General features: G+C 31.0%; 1 protein-coding gene across 1 annotated transcript; it reads left to right on the top strand.

Annotated features, from left to right (window-relative positions):
* The first annotated feature begins 964 nt into the window (after window positions 1-964).
* LOC136985313 (mitochondrial disaggregase-like) lies at window positions 965-13,056 on the top strand. Its single transcript, XM_067282564.1, has 10 exons — window positions 965-1,265; window positions 2,649-2,726; window positions 2,805-2,860; window positions 2,937-2,981; window positions 4,881-5,042; window positions 5,126-5,282; window positions 8,793-8,866; window positions 8,937-9,056; window positions 12,570-12,674; window positions 12,740-13,056. Exons 1-10 carry the CDS (start codon window positions 965-967, stop codon window positions 12,977-12,979), a joined length of 1,338 nt encoding a protein of 445 aa, XP_067138665.1. The 3' UTR covers window positions 12,980-13,056.
* Window positions 13,057-14,322: the final 1,266 nt, after the last annotated feature.

Below are 14,322 nucleotides of genomic sequence, written 5' to 3'. Positions count from 1 at the left end.
CCGCCTCTGCTCCAGCTTGATTTTCTCGATCTCGAGCTGTATCTTAAGCGCTTCGAGGTCGTCTCCCGACCCGCTTGTCCTACGCGATGACCTCGGCTCGTCATCCTCCCAGTCCCTAGCCTCTAGCTGCCGCGATTTCGCGCGTCTAGGCATCTCTGTGTGCTAGCGAGAAACAAAAAATTTACCTGGGTCTAATTGCTGGTGATGCTCTGTACGTACGTCTGCTTCTCTGTCGTAGCTCAGTTCTTCCGATTCTTTGGAGTATAATCCAGGATAATCCAACGTAATCCAAAGTATCCAAAATATCCTGTCGAGACTGCGCCAGTAATGTTCAAAATAACCACTCAGTCGGTTTGACGAAAACACAAATTTTATATTTACAGTAAATGTACAAAATAATCCAAATTAGAGTTACAATTAAATATGCACAAACACTAATCCAACAACAACCGACTATTCCCGTACAAATTCGTCGAAAGAACTCCTTACGAACAAACAGACTTGTAATTAACAAAACCTCCGAGTCAGGAACAAGTTCATACACAAACACGTAACTTCCCACGAGAGAGTTAGTTAGCACCTCGATAACGACGATCTCCCTTGATCCGATCCGATCCGATCACCTCCGATACGATCACACCATCCCAGCCGATCGCGATACGAACTTAAATAGTCGACGGCGTTCGAACCCTGCTCCAATCAAATTTGAATGTTCCCGCAACGGCCGCCAACGGTCACTTCCCGCCGGCCAATCGTCCGATGGTTGACGATTCGAAACTTAACGGTTCTTCCCACGGAAGTTCCTAACGGTCGTTTCCAACGGCCGATCCTAACGACTTTTCCGTTATGACAGTTCGTTATAACAAACAGGTGGGAATCGCGCGTCTTGGCGATTCCATACCTTACATGCGGATACAGAAATTGCCGGAAGGACCACGTGTTTGCGGTATACCACAAGTCCAACATGATTCCCCACATCACTCCAGCTGACGCCTTCCAACCATCGCGGTACATCAATGCCGCCATAGCAGCTCTCATCAGAAGGGTGATACTGCTTCCATCATCGCAGGACCTAATAAACGCTGAATTGGAAATCATACAAACGGCAGTACATCGTGCTGGGTTTACAGGCGCCAAATTTATGCATGTACTGCGTAGAGTGAACGACTCCATCCACCCGTTCACCACGCTACACAACAAAAAAGAAATGGCAACAGTACTGTCAACATTACCGTATCTAGGAGCACGGTCCATACTCATTAGCCGTATAGTCCGGCGGTACGGCTTTGTGCTCCCCTTAACCCCTCTACCCAGCCTACGGAGGAGCATATGCAAATGACCGAGACATAATCAGCGCATTAGAAAAATCGGGAGGTCTACGCGGTGCCACTAGAAAATCCAACAAACAGGAGCAATAGAGAAATATATAGGGGCAACAAACAAGAATGCTTGCCTGCCGTATCATGGAACACCAGGACGATATAAATAAAGGAAGACAAACAACAGAGCTGACCAGAAAAGTAACTACAACAAGGTTACACTCTGCTGTGGTCAGAAACAGTGCTCCTAAAAAGCTGCAACATAGAAAAATTACATTCATCTGGGAAGCAAATCCTCACAATAACATCAGATGCATGCAACGTCCCCACCCTGGACTTGCCCGAAATTTGGGTCACTCTTTACAAGCGCCTAAACACCCAAACACGCCAACAGTCGCACATTTAGCGCGTGTGCTTTTCAGCACATGCACCATCAGTCGTGCCGATTTAAAATCTCCTTCGAACCGGCGAAGTTACCAAACGCTAAAAGAATATATTATTTTTAAAAATTTCGCCAATGAAAATTTTCCGTTATCGGTTTGGAACGTTCGGCACATGCCACTTTCAAATTTGTTCCTTCCTTATTCGCCTGAAGACGACGAACGTAATTTCGTCAAAAGTTCTTGCAGTAAAAAGAAGAATTTACGTTAACGCTGAACTCAGTGCTGTTTATCAGAAGTATATACAACTTTGGCGTGAGTTTACTTTTATATTTTTTGTACAAGTTAAAATTAATTATGTATGTATTTAACTCATCACATAATACAGTCTGCTAGTTTATTTTTGATAGTGTGTATAGAAAAATTATATTTCACTCTATTCTGATTATTGATAAAATATTAAAAATATATATTTTTAATCTATTTTCTGAATAAATAAAATAAAACATTTTATATTCATTATATAGTGAAAATAGAATTTGTTTTGATGTTTGATATTTGTAGCTAGAGATTTTTAAACACATGAACATATAGCATTGAGAAAATCCTTACATGTTATTTTTATTCATTTTATGTTAGGAGTATACCCACTAATTAAATGTTATATCATATTAAAAAATTATAAAATATTAATTATTACTTTATAGATACAAAAACTTTAAATTTATTAACATTTTTTTGTTTAAAATTTATTTAAATTAGTTATCTTGTGTTATTAAATTAATATGTTTATGAATTTTTGTTTACTGAAATTATCTATAAATAGGTAAATTTAATCCATTTATTGCAGAGTTGATTTTCACATGATAGATTCAGTAGTTGAAAAATAGATTTAGTTTTTTTTATACAGTAATTACAAGTAAAGCTAAATTTTTAAATAAAAATATAGCAATTCGAAGGAAAGAAAATGGATGGTATGATGAAGAACATCCACTAGTGTTTCTATTCTTAGGATCATCTGGAATAGGTAAATATACATTTTGTAAAATAAAATTAGATTTATATATATTCTTTATAAAAATGATAACATTTTTGATTTTAAAAGGGAAAACAGAATTAGCAAAACAAATAGCTAAATATAGTCATAAAGGAAAACAAGAGGTAATTAAAGTTTAATTTGATCATGAAATAAATTTAAATAAAAGCATTTTTATTGCAAAATTTTAAAATATTTCAGAATTTTATAAGACTAGATATGTCTGAATATCAAGAAAAACATGAGGTAAATATTTTAGTTAAAATGTAAAATTCTTAATTTACAGAATCAGATTTATAAATTCTGTAATTGCATTTAATATAAATTGAGAATTCAATTTGTATTATATGTATAATTTCAAATCATATCATATTAAAATTTATTGTAAAGAGTTTTGGAATATGATGGAATTCAAGTTAAATATTTTAATATGAAATGTATCTAGATTGAATCATCAATTTAGCCAATAGTCATTATTTAATGACAAATTATGTAATCATATCCAGTAAAAGAAAAGTGAATTATTAGATTTTTTCTTTTGTTTGTGTTTTTTCCTGTATATTTACACTTTTTTTAGTTAGACTAAACATAGGCTGAAAATTGTTATAGATAATTCAGTTTGATTTAACATTGAAACATGAAAAGTAAATTGTATATTAAAACAGTTTTTAGAATTTAGTTTTATTTAGTTTTTAAAGGATTATAATTCATGCTGTTTTTAAATTAATTTTGAAAAAGGCTCATTTTTATTGAAGAATTTGATAAACTACATAGCCAATAGAATAAAGATATAAATCTAGCAACAGGATGGACAAATAGTTAGTATAAGGGTAAATCAACAGCTGATTTATGTTTATTAACAATATAGGTAAATTCTGATGTGTGATCAGATTGAATTTGATCATTCAGTATTTATATATACAGTGGGTGATCAGTTAACAAACATAATCCATTCCAAGACTTTGTTCGTTAACCAATTATCGATTTACCATAGGGTTTTATGGGAATTTGATTACATTTGTTCTGGAGACCCCAAAAAATAAAAAAATATATACTTACTTACTATGTTTATTTATATGTAATAATAAAAATACATATATACACAGTCTTACATTTTTATTGGTCATATTTTTTCCATTTGTGGGGGTTAAAGAATCTGTCTAATGTCGATTGCTTTTCTCTCTTCTTCAGGATTTTTCAGAAGTAATAGCATTGTAGAGATTCCCAAGCCTATTAACCTCAACCTGGTTTGGATGCCATTCTAAGACCATTGTTTTGACAATCACTTCTTCAAAAGATGTTTAATAGCACATATTGGCATTAATCTTCTTTTTCAGAAGAAAACATATCTTGCTGAGTTTCTTGGCATTCTTCTGTTATTAGATCAGTTTCAGGTTCCATTATGAGCTCTTCAATGTTCTTTATTTCTCAGATGTGATTTTTGTTACTCCTTAAGCTGCTTAAGTCTTCTTGATTGTACAGTATCTTTCTTAGATTAAGATTGAACTGCGGCCTACTGTAGACCTGTTCAAGCCATACTGCCCAGCAACATCAGGCATCTTCTGTCCACTCTCTACCTTTGCTATTATACTCTCACCTTTCAAAAATAAAAACAACACAAAACTTAATGAGTGCCCGCCTGACAGTCTCACGAATATTATAAAAGAATTGTTTCGGATAATCAATGGTATATTGTATATCATAAAAAGAAAGCATAAAAATCATTTTTGAATCAAATGGTACTGTAAATAGGGTAGTTTTCATTTTTTATAAAATTCAACTGTCAGAAGTTTTAAGAATGAACATAATTGCTTGCTTATATTACATCTGTATCATTATTTTTCTTTTTAAGAAGATAAGAAAAATCTATTCTATTACATCTGTTTTATTACATCTGATAGTTTTATTTATAATTTTAAAACTTTACATGTAATCTTTATCTTAACTCATCACTGTAATAATTTTTACATCTCTTTTCAAATTACTGTTCATTGATCTTTTAGAAACAAATGTTTGTTTATAGTACTATGATAGACTTTACCAACTTATTTAATAATGAGAGTACTAGAATACTGGAATCCATAGTAATGTTTACAGAAATTTTATACTTCATTCTTACTTCATATTATTTTAAAAACTTTACAGGTTGCAAAATTAATTGGATCTCCTCCAGGTTATATTGGCCATGACGAAGGTGGGCAATTAACTAAAAAATTGAAGAAATGTCCTGATGCTGTTGTTCTTTTTGATGAAGTAGACAAGGCACATCCAGATGTTCTTACAGTATTGTTACAATTATTTGATGAAGTGAGTATTTAAAATTTATGTCTATTTATTACTTTATTAGTGTTATATTTGATGAATTAATGTATTAATAATATGTTAAATAGGGACGTTTAACAGATGGGAAAGGAAATACAATAGAATGTAAAAATGCATTGTTTATTATGACATCTAATTTAGCAAGTAATGAAATAGCTAATTATGCCATTCAACTTCGTGAGGAGGCCGAACGCATTACAAGAGAGAGATATAGTGGAAAACTGGGTAAAATCTCTAAATTTCAGGGCTTGGAGTGAAATTAGTAAAATAGTTAGTTTTTATTTACTAGTAAAAAAAACCTATTTTTACAGATTTGGCTGCTATAGTTGGTTTTTTTGTTAACATTTCTGGAATCTTTCTATACTGGAAAATGTATATTAATATGTAATATGATTAGTCCATTGCTTTCAAATTTCAGCCATTATTTATGCAAAATACAATGCTTTATTATTTGTCAGAAACAAAATTGAGATTTTAGTTTGAGAATATATAAATATGGTTATGCCCAAGCAGTTGACCTGCATGAACCTCAACAATTATTTGTGACACTCCTTGTTTTAAAGGTGAGTGTTGCATGAGTCCTGATGGAGAGTGGCTCAAGATAAATATACTGGAATCTGTAAATACATTTATTTAGTATAATGAGGAAATACATTAATTTACCAATCATGTGTAAAAGAGAGTTAATATTTATCAAACCAAATATTGTGTAATGACAATAGTCAAAGGTCTGAAGGTGAGTTGTCTGAGTCTTTGTCCAATGGCAAAATGATAATTATGCAAATGGCAACTAAGAAACTAGTTTCATTGTTAGCAGTGACAGTCACCCAGTCTCCTATATCTTGGTCCACCCCATTCTTCTCAGTCCTACTTGTACTGTTGTACTATCTCTCTCTCTTTTTGTGGGAAATGAGCTATTTAAGATGTGACTGCCAGCTTCTCGCTGGCAGTCACATCTTAAATAGTTCATATTCGGGAAGATGTTATTTCCTTATCCTCTGACAACTTTGTTCTTGATTCTTGCTGATATGTGTAATCGGCACATATCATCAAAATGTCGACAAGTTGTTTTGCACAGAAGAATTGTTCCTTCTTATGACAGATGTTCCCAGTAGAGTTCCTTTTAGAGTTTTGGTTTGATTAATAAAATTTAAAGACAAAAACAAATAATATAAACAGGTAAATACTTTGTACTCCACTAAAACATTTTTAAAAATTTTGTGAATTATTATGATAATTTTACAAATTATCTGATAGTAATATAGAAAGTGAGATGATTATCATATTCTACGTTACAAAAGTAGTTTTGATTAGAGATGCATCTTAAAAGTACTAATCTAAATTAATATCGTATAACAAAATACAGATCTCAGATAACTAAATTTTTTCAGTTGTGTCTAATATGTTCACCACAATAAATTCATCACAAATTTTTTTGCTTCTTATGAATTGTTACATAAAAAAATTTAGCACATTTTAGCTTTCTTAACTAGGTTTCTGCATCAAATATAATGCTGATTAACTTTCAGCCTTTCCCATACATTAAAATGATATCATAAAAATCAATGTTTGAAGAAAAAAATTGCATAAAAAGTAGATTAAATAGCAGAGAGTGATTTAATTGGAAAATGAAAGATGTCAAAAAAAATTCAGTAATTGTTTATTGATATCATAAATTATAATTTTTTTTTAAATTTGTGACACTAATAATGAATGTGTGTTTGAATAAGTTATCCAGATGATGCATGTAAAAGTTCAGCTGCTTATTTAAATACAGTAAAACCTTGTTCAGTGCTTCCTTGATTAATGCTGATTCAATATAACGCATTCTGCTCAAAGCCTTAAAAAAAGCTCAAAATATTATCTGATTCAAATTATTGCGGCATTTCATAATTCATATATTTCCGAACATGAACCAATCTGCAAAAGGTGGCAACTTGTCGTAGTGCATCTAATGCCTCTCTCTAGGGTCAAATTGATCAGTAATTTATTATTATTATAGCTGTTATAATGCTGTACTTCCCCAAAATCTATGTTTGTTTTTGTACATTGTGTTCATTAGCAGTGAAACAGTATCCACGTTATCAATACGATTTGTGCTGCATAAAATGTTAATTTATGTGCAAATTATCTAGATTTTGAAAGGAATGCAAAAGCAAGATGAGGCATTTTGGATGCGATCTCCTGCTACCGCCATTCACTTGACGAGAGAGAAAGAAAGCGACAAATGACACTAGACGACTTCATCGCAAAAAATCAAGAATTTCAGAAGAGCCAGGACCTTCATCACAAAAATGAACTTTATATTCCTGTGTGCATATGTTTGTGTTATGTAACATATATTATTATGCAAATTAATATAAAAATAACTTAAAATTAAAGTAAAATTTATTTATTTTTGGTTGCATGTTCCCCTTTTCCTATTTACAATGTGTTAAAGGACCTCATTTAATGCTGTTTCATTTAGCGCTTTGTCGTCTAAGAACGCATCCTAAGTGCAAAATGAGGTTTTACTGTATATCTAAATGATGATAATTATGAGACTTATGAAGTTCATTGTTTAAAAATAGTATTTCTAGAATTAATATGAGTATGTAACTGTTTATCAAAGAACTGGGAATTTATATTTAATATTTCTTATTGTGAGAATTGGAAATTGTCTTTTAAAGGTTGCGATTAGCAATTATGTTTTGGATTGGATACATACAGCATAATCTCAAACAAAGTTTACCTTATCTGTGAAAGTTTACAAAATCTAAATAAGTTTTCATTTACATTAAAAATTGCCAGGATGAATTCACATTTAAGAAAAGAATATATTTCTTACAAGACTATACATTTACATGAGTCGTTATCCTTCCAGTCTCGTCACACGAATTCGTCCTGGCAATTTTTAATGTAATTATTATTTTTTAAGAATATGTATGCTACCGCTAGAGGACTCTCTAACTTTTTTACATTGGGTGGCGGACATTAGCCTCCAATAAAAGGTCAGTTTCGCTGTAGACTTGTTATTGCCTCAAAAAGCATGTGATGGGACTGGAAGGATAAGGACTCATGTAAATGTATAGTCTTGTAAGAAATATATTCTTTTCTTAAAAGTTTTCATTTACTTTATAAAATCCAATTTTACTAATATAAATAAATTTAACATTAATTCTGATATATATTTTATGTCATTCATTTGAGATTTTTGAACTTTTGTAGAATTCTATTGTCATATTTCTAATCTGTATTTGAATTACTACTACTAAAAGCAGATTCCTATTTATTTTCAATATTCAGATTACTAGATATTTGATTTTTCAGCAGATTGTTTTATACCACTCTCTACTATAATTCTAAAAATTTCATTAAAAGAGTACTTAATTTTCCAATTTTTGGGTTCTTTTAGTTGATCAAAATAAAAAACTTATAAAAACACTTGTTAATGAGAACAAGTTGTTTTGTGTCATTAACAAGAAGAAGAAAATATTTTTTGTAGTTTTTTTCCCCATTTTAGTGAAAGAAAATGTGTTTTTATAAAAGATAACTTATTTATTTATTCACTTACAACTATAAAGAAAAATGGTAATATAAAATTTGTATTTTGAATGACCTTTTTTTTTTTTTTTTGTTACTTTCAGTTACTATTATGTTATTTTTTAGGGAAAAAAAGCACTCCTAGCCCTGAAATTCTTTATTTAATATTTATATAAGCTATTTTTCATTTTTATTCTTCTTAATATTTCCTAGATGATATTGAAATGACAGAAAGAATTACAATATCTAAACAGTTCAAAGAGAAAGTTGTTCAGCCAATTTTAAAGGTAAGTACAGTAATTCAAATTTTAATTTAGAAGGTTTTATTTTAATGAGTTTTATTTAATTTTATTCTAGAAACATTTTAGGAGAGATGAATTTTTAGGGAGAATTAATGAAATGGTTTACTTTTTACCTTTTTCGAGATCTGAACTTCTAAAATTGGTATCAAAAGAATTAGAATTTTGGGCTAAAAAGGTAAATGGAAAGGCTAATTATTAAAATTAAGATAAATTAGAATTTTTTATTTGCAGGAAATTCGTAAATTGATCTGGTATGATCATGATGTAAAAATCTGATCATGCATTAAGATGATGACAGATATTCATGTGTCATATTTTAATAAGTGATGTTATTTGGGAATGTGCTGAAAACAGCTGTACTTAACTGCTGTGCTTAATTAATATTAAAAAAATGTCACCATAATATTGTAAATACAGGTATCCCTTGATTAACGTGGTTAATTAATCTCTTGATGTTACTACAAATATCAAAATTGTGTTAATCAAATACAATGGTACTTTGCTACTCAACCAAACAATCACCACCTGCTAGAACAAATTTTTGGTTAATAACAAATAACATAGATATGTTAAAATAAACTTAAGTAAAGACAGCTGTTAAAGCTGCATTAATTAAAATTTCTGACACGTATAAAAATGGACACTTGTATGCATTAATATTGTGATGACATATTGCTCTTTTTAAAGAACCACATTTAAAAAATTAAACATCTTGCTCTGACTAATGTGAAGTACATATATAAAACAATTATAATCACTTAATTTTATATGACATATTAGGCCTGTTAAATTTGTAATTAGATAAAATTAAGCAACACAGTGCTTCAATTCAAAAAATATTATTATTATATTATAAGAATAAATTATTAACAAATTTATCAATTTTTGTTATAACACAGATTTTAACTGAAATCCACTTACTATTTTAAGATACTGAAAAAATAGTATAATGATGGCTCACATAACATAATAAAACAAAAATAATTCTGAATTATAATATAAAATATATAAATAAACTTGTAATTTGATAAGAAATGATAGCATGATTATTTGATTTATTAGTAATTAAATAAAATACAGAATTTAATAAAAACATTGAAACTGAAAACATGAAGTTTGGTTAAAATTTCCATTCTGCTATAACAACAAATTTCTTTTTCCCCCTCTATGAAATCAGTATTTTCCTATCCGATGGTAAATAGTAAAAATTTTATTTTGCTGTGATACATATCTTCAGTTTGATATTTTTAATTCTTAAAACAGAATTATACAGGGTGACAATAATTAACCCGTACAAAGTTTGTAGCAATGCTGCACCTGAACTTTTTTACTGTCACCAATTTACATACTATTGTTTAATTCTCCATGATTTCCTGCCCGTGTAGATGTACTTTCGATGTAATAAGGGTTAGTTCTTTATTTTTTTAATGGTGTCAAACAAATGTGCAATTTTGGAGCTATTCCGACAAGGAAAGCATCAATGTGAAATTGTTCGTCTGCTCGGTGTTCCAAAAATGACAGTCTCAGATGCAGTTCGGCGATTCAAGGAGCTTGGCCACAATGGTGACCGTCCCGGACGTGGAAGAAAGCGCACTGTCAACACGTCTAGGAACCGCAAGATCATCACAAAGCGAGTTGACTGACATGCGAAGGTCTCCATGAGAAAAATTGCTCATGAGATCAGAATCAATCGTGAATCGGTGCGGTTAATGGCGAAAAAGGAACTCGTACTCAAGCCCTACAAGTTCCAAAAGGTTCAGCTCCTCACCGATGAAAACAAGTGCGTGAGACTCCAAAGATCCCATTAACTCAAGCGTCGGGCCGCAGGTCGACAATGGGAGTGCATTCTCTTCACAGACGAAAAGCTTTTCTCCGTACAACCATCAAAACGACAGGAACTGGTCCGCGGGGGCTCCTGGACGCTCAGCCGTCATCGAACATCACAAAATCCAATGTCAGTCATGGTTTGGGGTGAAATTTGTGCGAGCGGCAAGACACCCCTTGTTTTCGTCGATCAAGGGGCCAAAATCAATCAAGATGTGTACCACCATGACATTCTCGAAGCTGTGGTACTTCTGTGGGCTCAGCAGCATTTTGGCAGTGCGAAATGGACGTTTCAGCAGGACTCAGCGCCGACACACAGGCTAAAAAAGACTCAGGAGTGTGCAAGGCTCATTTTTCCGATTTCATCTCTTCTGCGGAATGGCCACCATACTCGCCGAATCTGAACCCAACGGACTACAGTGTGTGGTCCATTTTGGAGGCCAGGGCCTGTTCTAAGCGCCATGAAAGTTTGGAGTCGTTGAAGCAATCCTTGCGCTGGGAGTGAGACAAACTGTCTCCAGAAGAGTGCAGCCCATCGCTAAGAATTTCAAAACACGTTTGGGGTTCTGCATCAAAGCAAAAGGAGTCCACTTTGAAACTGGCTGAATATCTGATTAATACGTAAAGTATTGTCACTGTTATATGCTGTTGTTTTGCTAATTTTCATTTCTTTAATAAATTTACGATACAAAAAACTTGTACAGGTTAATTATTGTCACCCTGTATTAGAGAGGTTGTGGCCATCGTTTTCAGCCCAAAATGTGAATGTTGGATGTCGAGCACCGCCATCTGGCAATTCTAGAAGGTTGATAATGGTATTTGCTATGTCTAGCATGGTGAGTAAAAGAAAGTTCGGCCTAAACTTAATTTTTTTGTGTTTGGGGTTAAAATTATGACACATTTTTTAAACTAATGATTATTTAAGCATTTATAAATAATAATGTAAAGAAAAAGACAATTTTAATCCAGAAATTATTTAGTTATTCATTTATTTGCAAGTGATGTGAACTGCTTATAGAATTCACATATATTTCTGTTCATAATAGCTTATTGTAATTCTGTAGGAGTAGGTTTGTTCTTTCACAGCATCTTCTACCATCAACAGCGTAATACGTTTGTAAATTTTCTAAAAATAATTTTCCGAACTGCTTTCGGATTTACATAAGTCACTACTTCCCTTGACAAAAGTATGTGGTAGTCCTATCATATGGTAGGAGACACGACGCTAATTAAAAATAATTATTTAGTGTTATTAAACATCCTAAAAATACTTTAAAATAGTTTAAATTGTTTATTTACCTTTGCTAGTAACATTTATCGTTGTTAAACGTGTTTTGCCATTTTTCAACAATATCCCACGAGTCAGTGCATGACGTGAATGTGTGGCACGTGTTTTATTTGAGTTCAAACATCAAATGTGTACTTCTGCTTGCCATACAAGTTTAACGTTTTAACTTCAGCCACAACCTCTCTAATGATTTAATTTAAACTTCTAAATACTAACAGAGTACATGTGACTATGAAAATTTATTTTTATTTTATTTTAAACAACACGATCAATCTAGATTTGACATTTTTAAATACATCTCTGTTCAATTATTATTATTATTTCTATGACAGAGTTTCTTAAATTAAAAATGTGATTATTATTTATTAAAAAGTTCTACATGACATTTTCACATAAACATAATAATTTCAGCAGTTTCAATATCACTTTATTTTAAAATTATGTGGATTTTTTTAACTTTTTATGTATTTAAAATTTTACTTATGAAATAGAGAAAATGCATGATGAAGATTTAAACTTGGATACAGTTTTTTGAAAATGTACATACATGGTATTCTAATTTTATTATAAAAATAGGCTAAAGAAAAACATAATATTGAATTATCTTGGGAAAAGAGAGTATTAGAAGTTTTAGCTGATGGATACGATATTCATTACGGAGCACGCTCTATCAAACATGAGGTATTTCTTTGTTTTCTTAAAAAAATTAATTCTTTGATGTGTAAATTGTTTTTAATGATTTACAGGTGGAAAGAAGAGTTGTTAATCAACTTGCAGAAGCACATGAAAAACAAATGATTAAACCAGGATGTAGTGTGCATATTATTGTTGAGGAAAGTTTATTGGAATCTAAGGATAATCTTCATTCTGGGAGGTTTCCAAAAATAAAATTAAAATTACACGAGAAAGGACAAAAAGGAAAAGGAAGCGTATTAGATTTACCCTTGAGTAATAGTTCACCTCTAAATATTGCTTATTTTATGTAATTATACAATATAACTAATTATGTAATTATACAAATAAAAAATCTACATGCAATATTAAAATATTTTTGAAATTCTAATGACTTGTCCATATAAATTATTTTCACTTTTAAATTTATTTGTAGCATTGCATAAAAAAGAAAACTACTGTATAAGCATATTATAATTTTAGCCAACACAATTATATTGATTTTTAAAGGTTTTAAGAGTATTTTTATTACATAGTATGAATAAATGGCATAACAAATCATATAAATGTACAAATAGTTATATATTCTACAGTAATTATTAATCTAATAAAATTTTGTACTCTTAATTAATAAATCAGACTTCCTTAAATCAGAGCAAAAATAAAATTTCACTTATAGAAATTGAATTAACTCCCACAGACTCAATTCATTCAAAGTAAAATAGTTTTCAGATCACATTTTTCTAACTTGAAATCTAACATATGGATACAGTCAAACCTGTTTTTATGTGGTGGATAGGGACTGCATAAAAAAAAATCGCACGAAACTTCACGAGTGGCTATAAAAAATAGTTTTCGCAACACAATTAAAAAAATATTTTTTTATGCAGTCAATAAGGACCGCATAAAAAAAGTCTCACATAGAAAATTAACTCAAAACCGTACGAAATAACTTGGAATTGCTTTTTTAAACGAAATCATGACGAGGCTTGGCAGCTACTTGGAATCTTGCCAAACCTTTTGGAATCTGATTTAGAAAATACGTAAATAATACAGTACATTTACCTTCAATTCACGCTTTGAAATGAATCTTATCTTAATGGACCAGGAATGTGAAAGCACTTTGAAGGTTTAATTAACGTAATTAAAACAGACGTAGAATTTATTGACAACAGATGTCAGCACTTGACTGCATCGTCTTGCCTATCGTCTGTTTTACATATTTTTGTCCAGGTGGTGTTTTGTTGACTTAAAAAATAAATTATTTCATTTTTCGCATATTCATGAAATAATATTGCTATAATAAGTTCATTTATGCTATAATAAGTTTATTTAGCTATAATAAGTCAACGCGAGACATGACAAAACGCATGAGACTAGTCACTGACTATACCACACAAATAAAAAATCGCACAAAAAAAACCGCATAAAAACAGGTTTGACTGTACTTTGTTAAAGTATGGAAAATCAGACATGAAATAATGTCCATACATTTAAAAATGCATTGTGTAGCCTTTGATTACATGACGAAATTTCACACCTAAAATAATCTTATTCTTAAACAGAAATTGACCAATCAAATCTTAGTAAGTTTGTAAAATCATTGTAAGTGCCAAGTAGTTGACCAATCAAATTTATGAGTTCACCTATATGAATC

Source organism: Centruroides vittatus, unplaced genomic scaffold, assembly GCF_030686945.1.
Source record: "Centruroides vittatus isolate TY-2023 unplaced genomic scaffold, ASM3068694v2 contig_958, whole genome shotgun sequence".
NCBI lineage: Eukaryota > Metazoa > Arthropoda > Arachnida > Scorpiones > Buthidae > Centruroides > Centruroides vittatus.
This window is presented reverse-complemented; position numbering and strand designations above follow the sequence as displayed.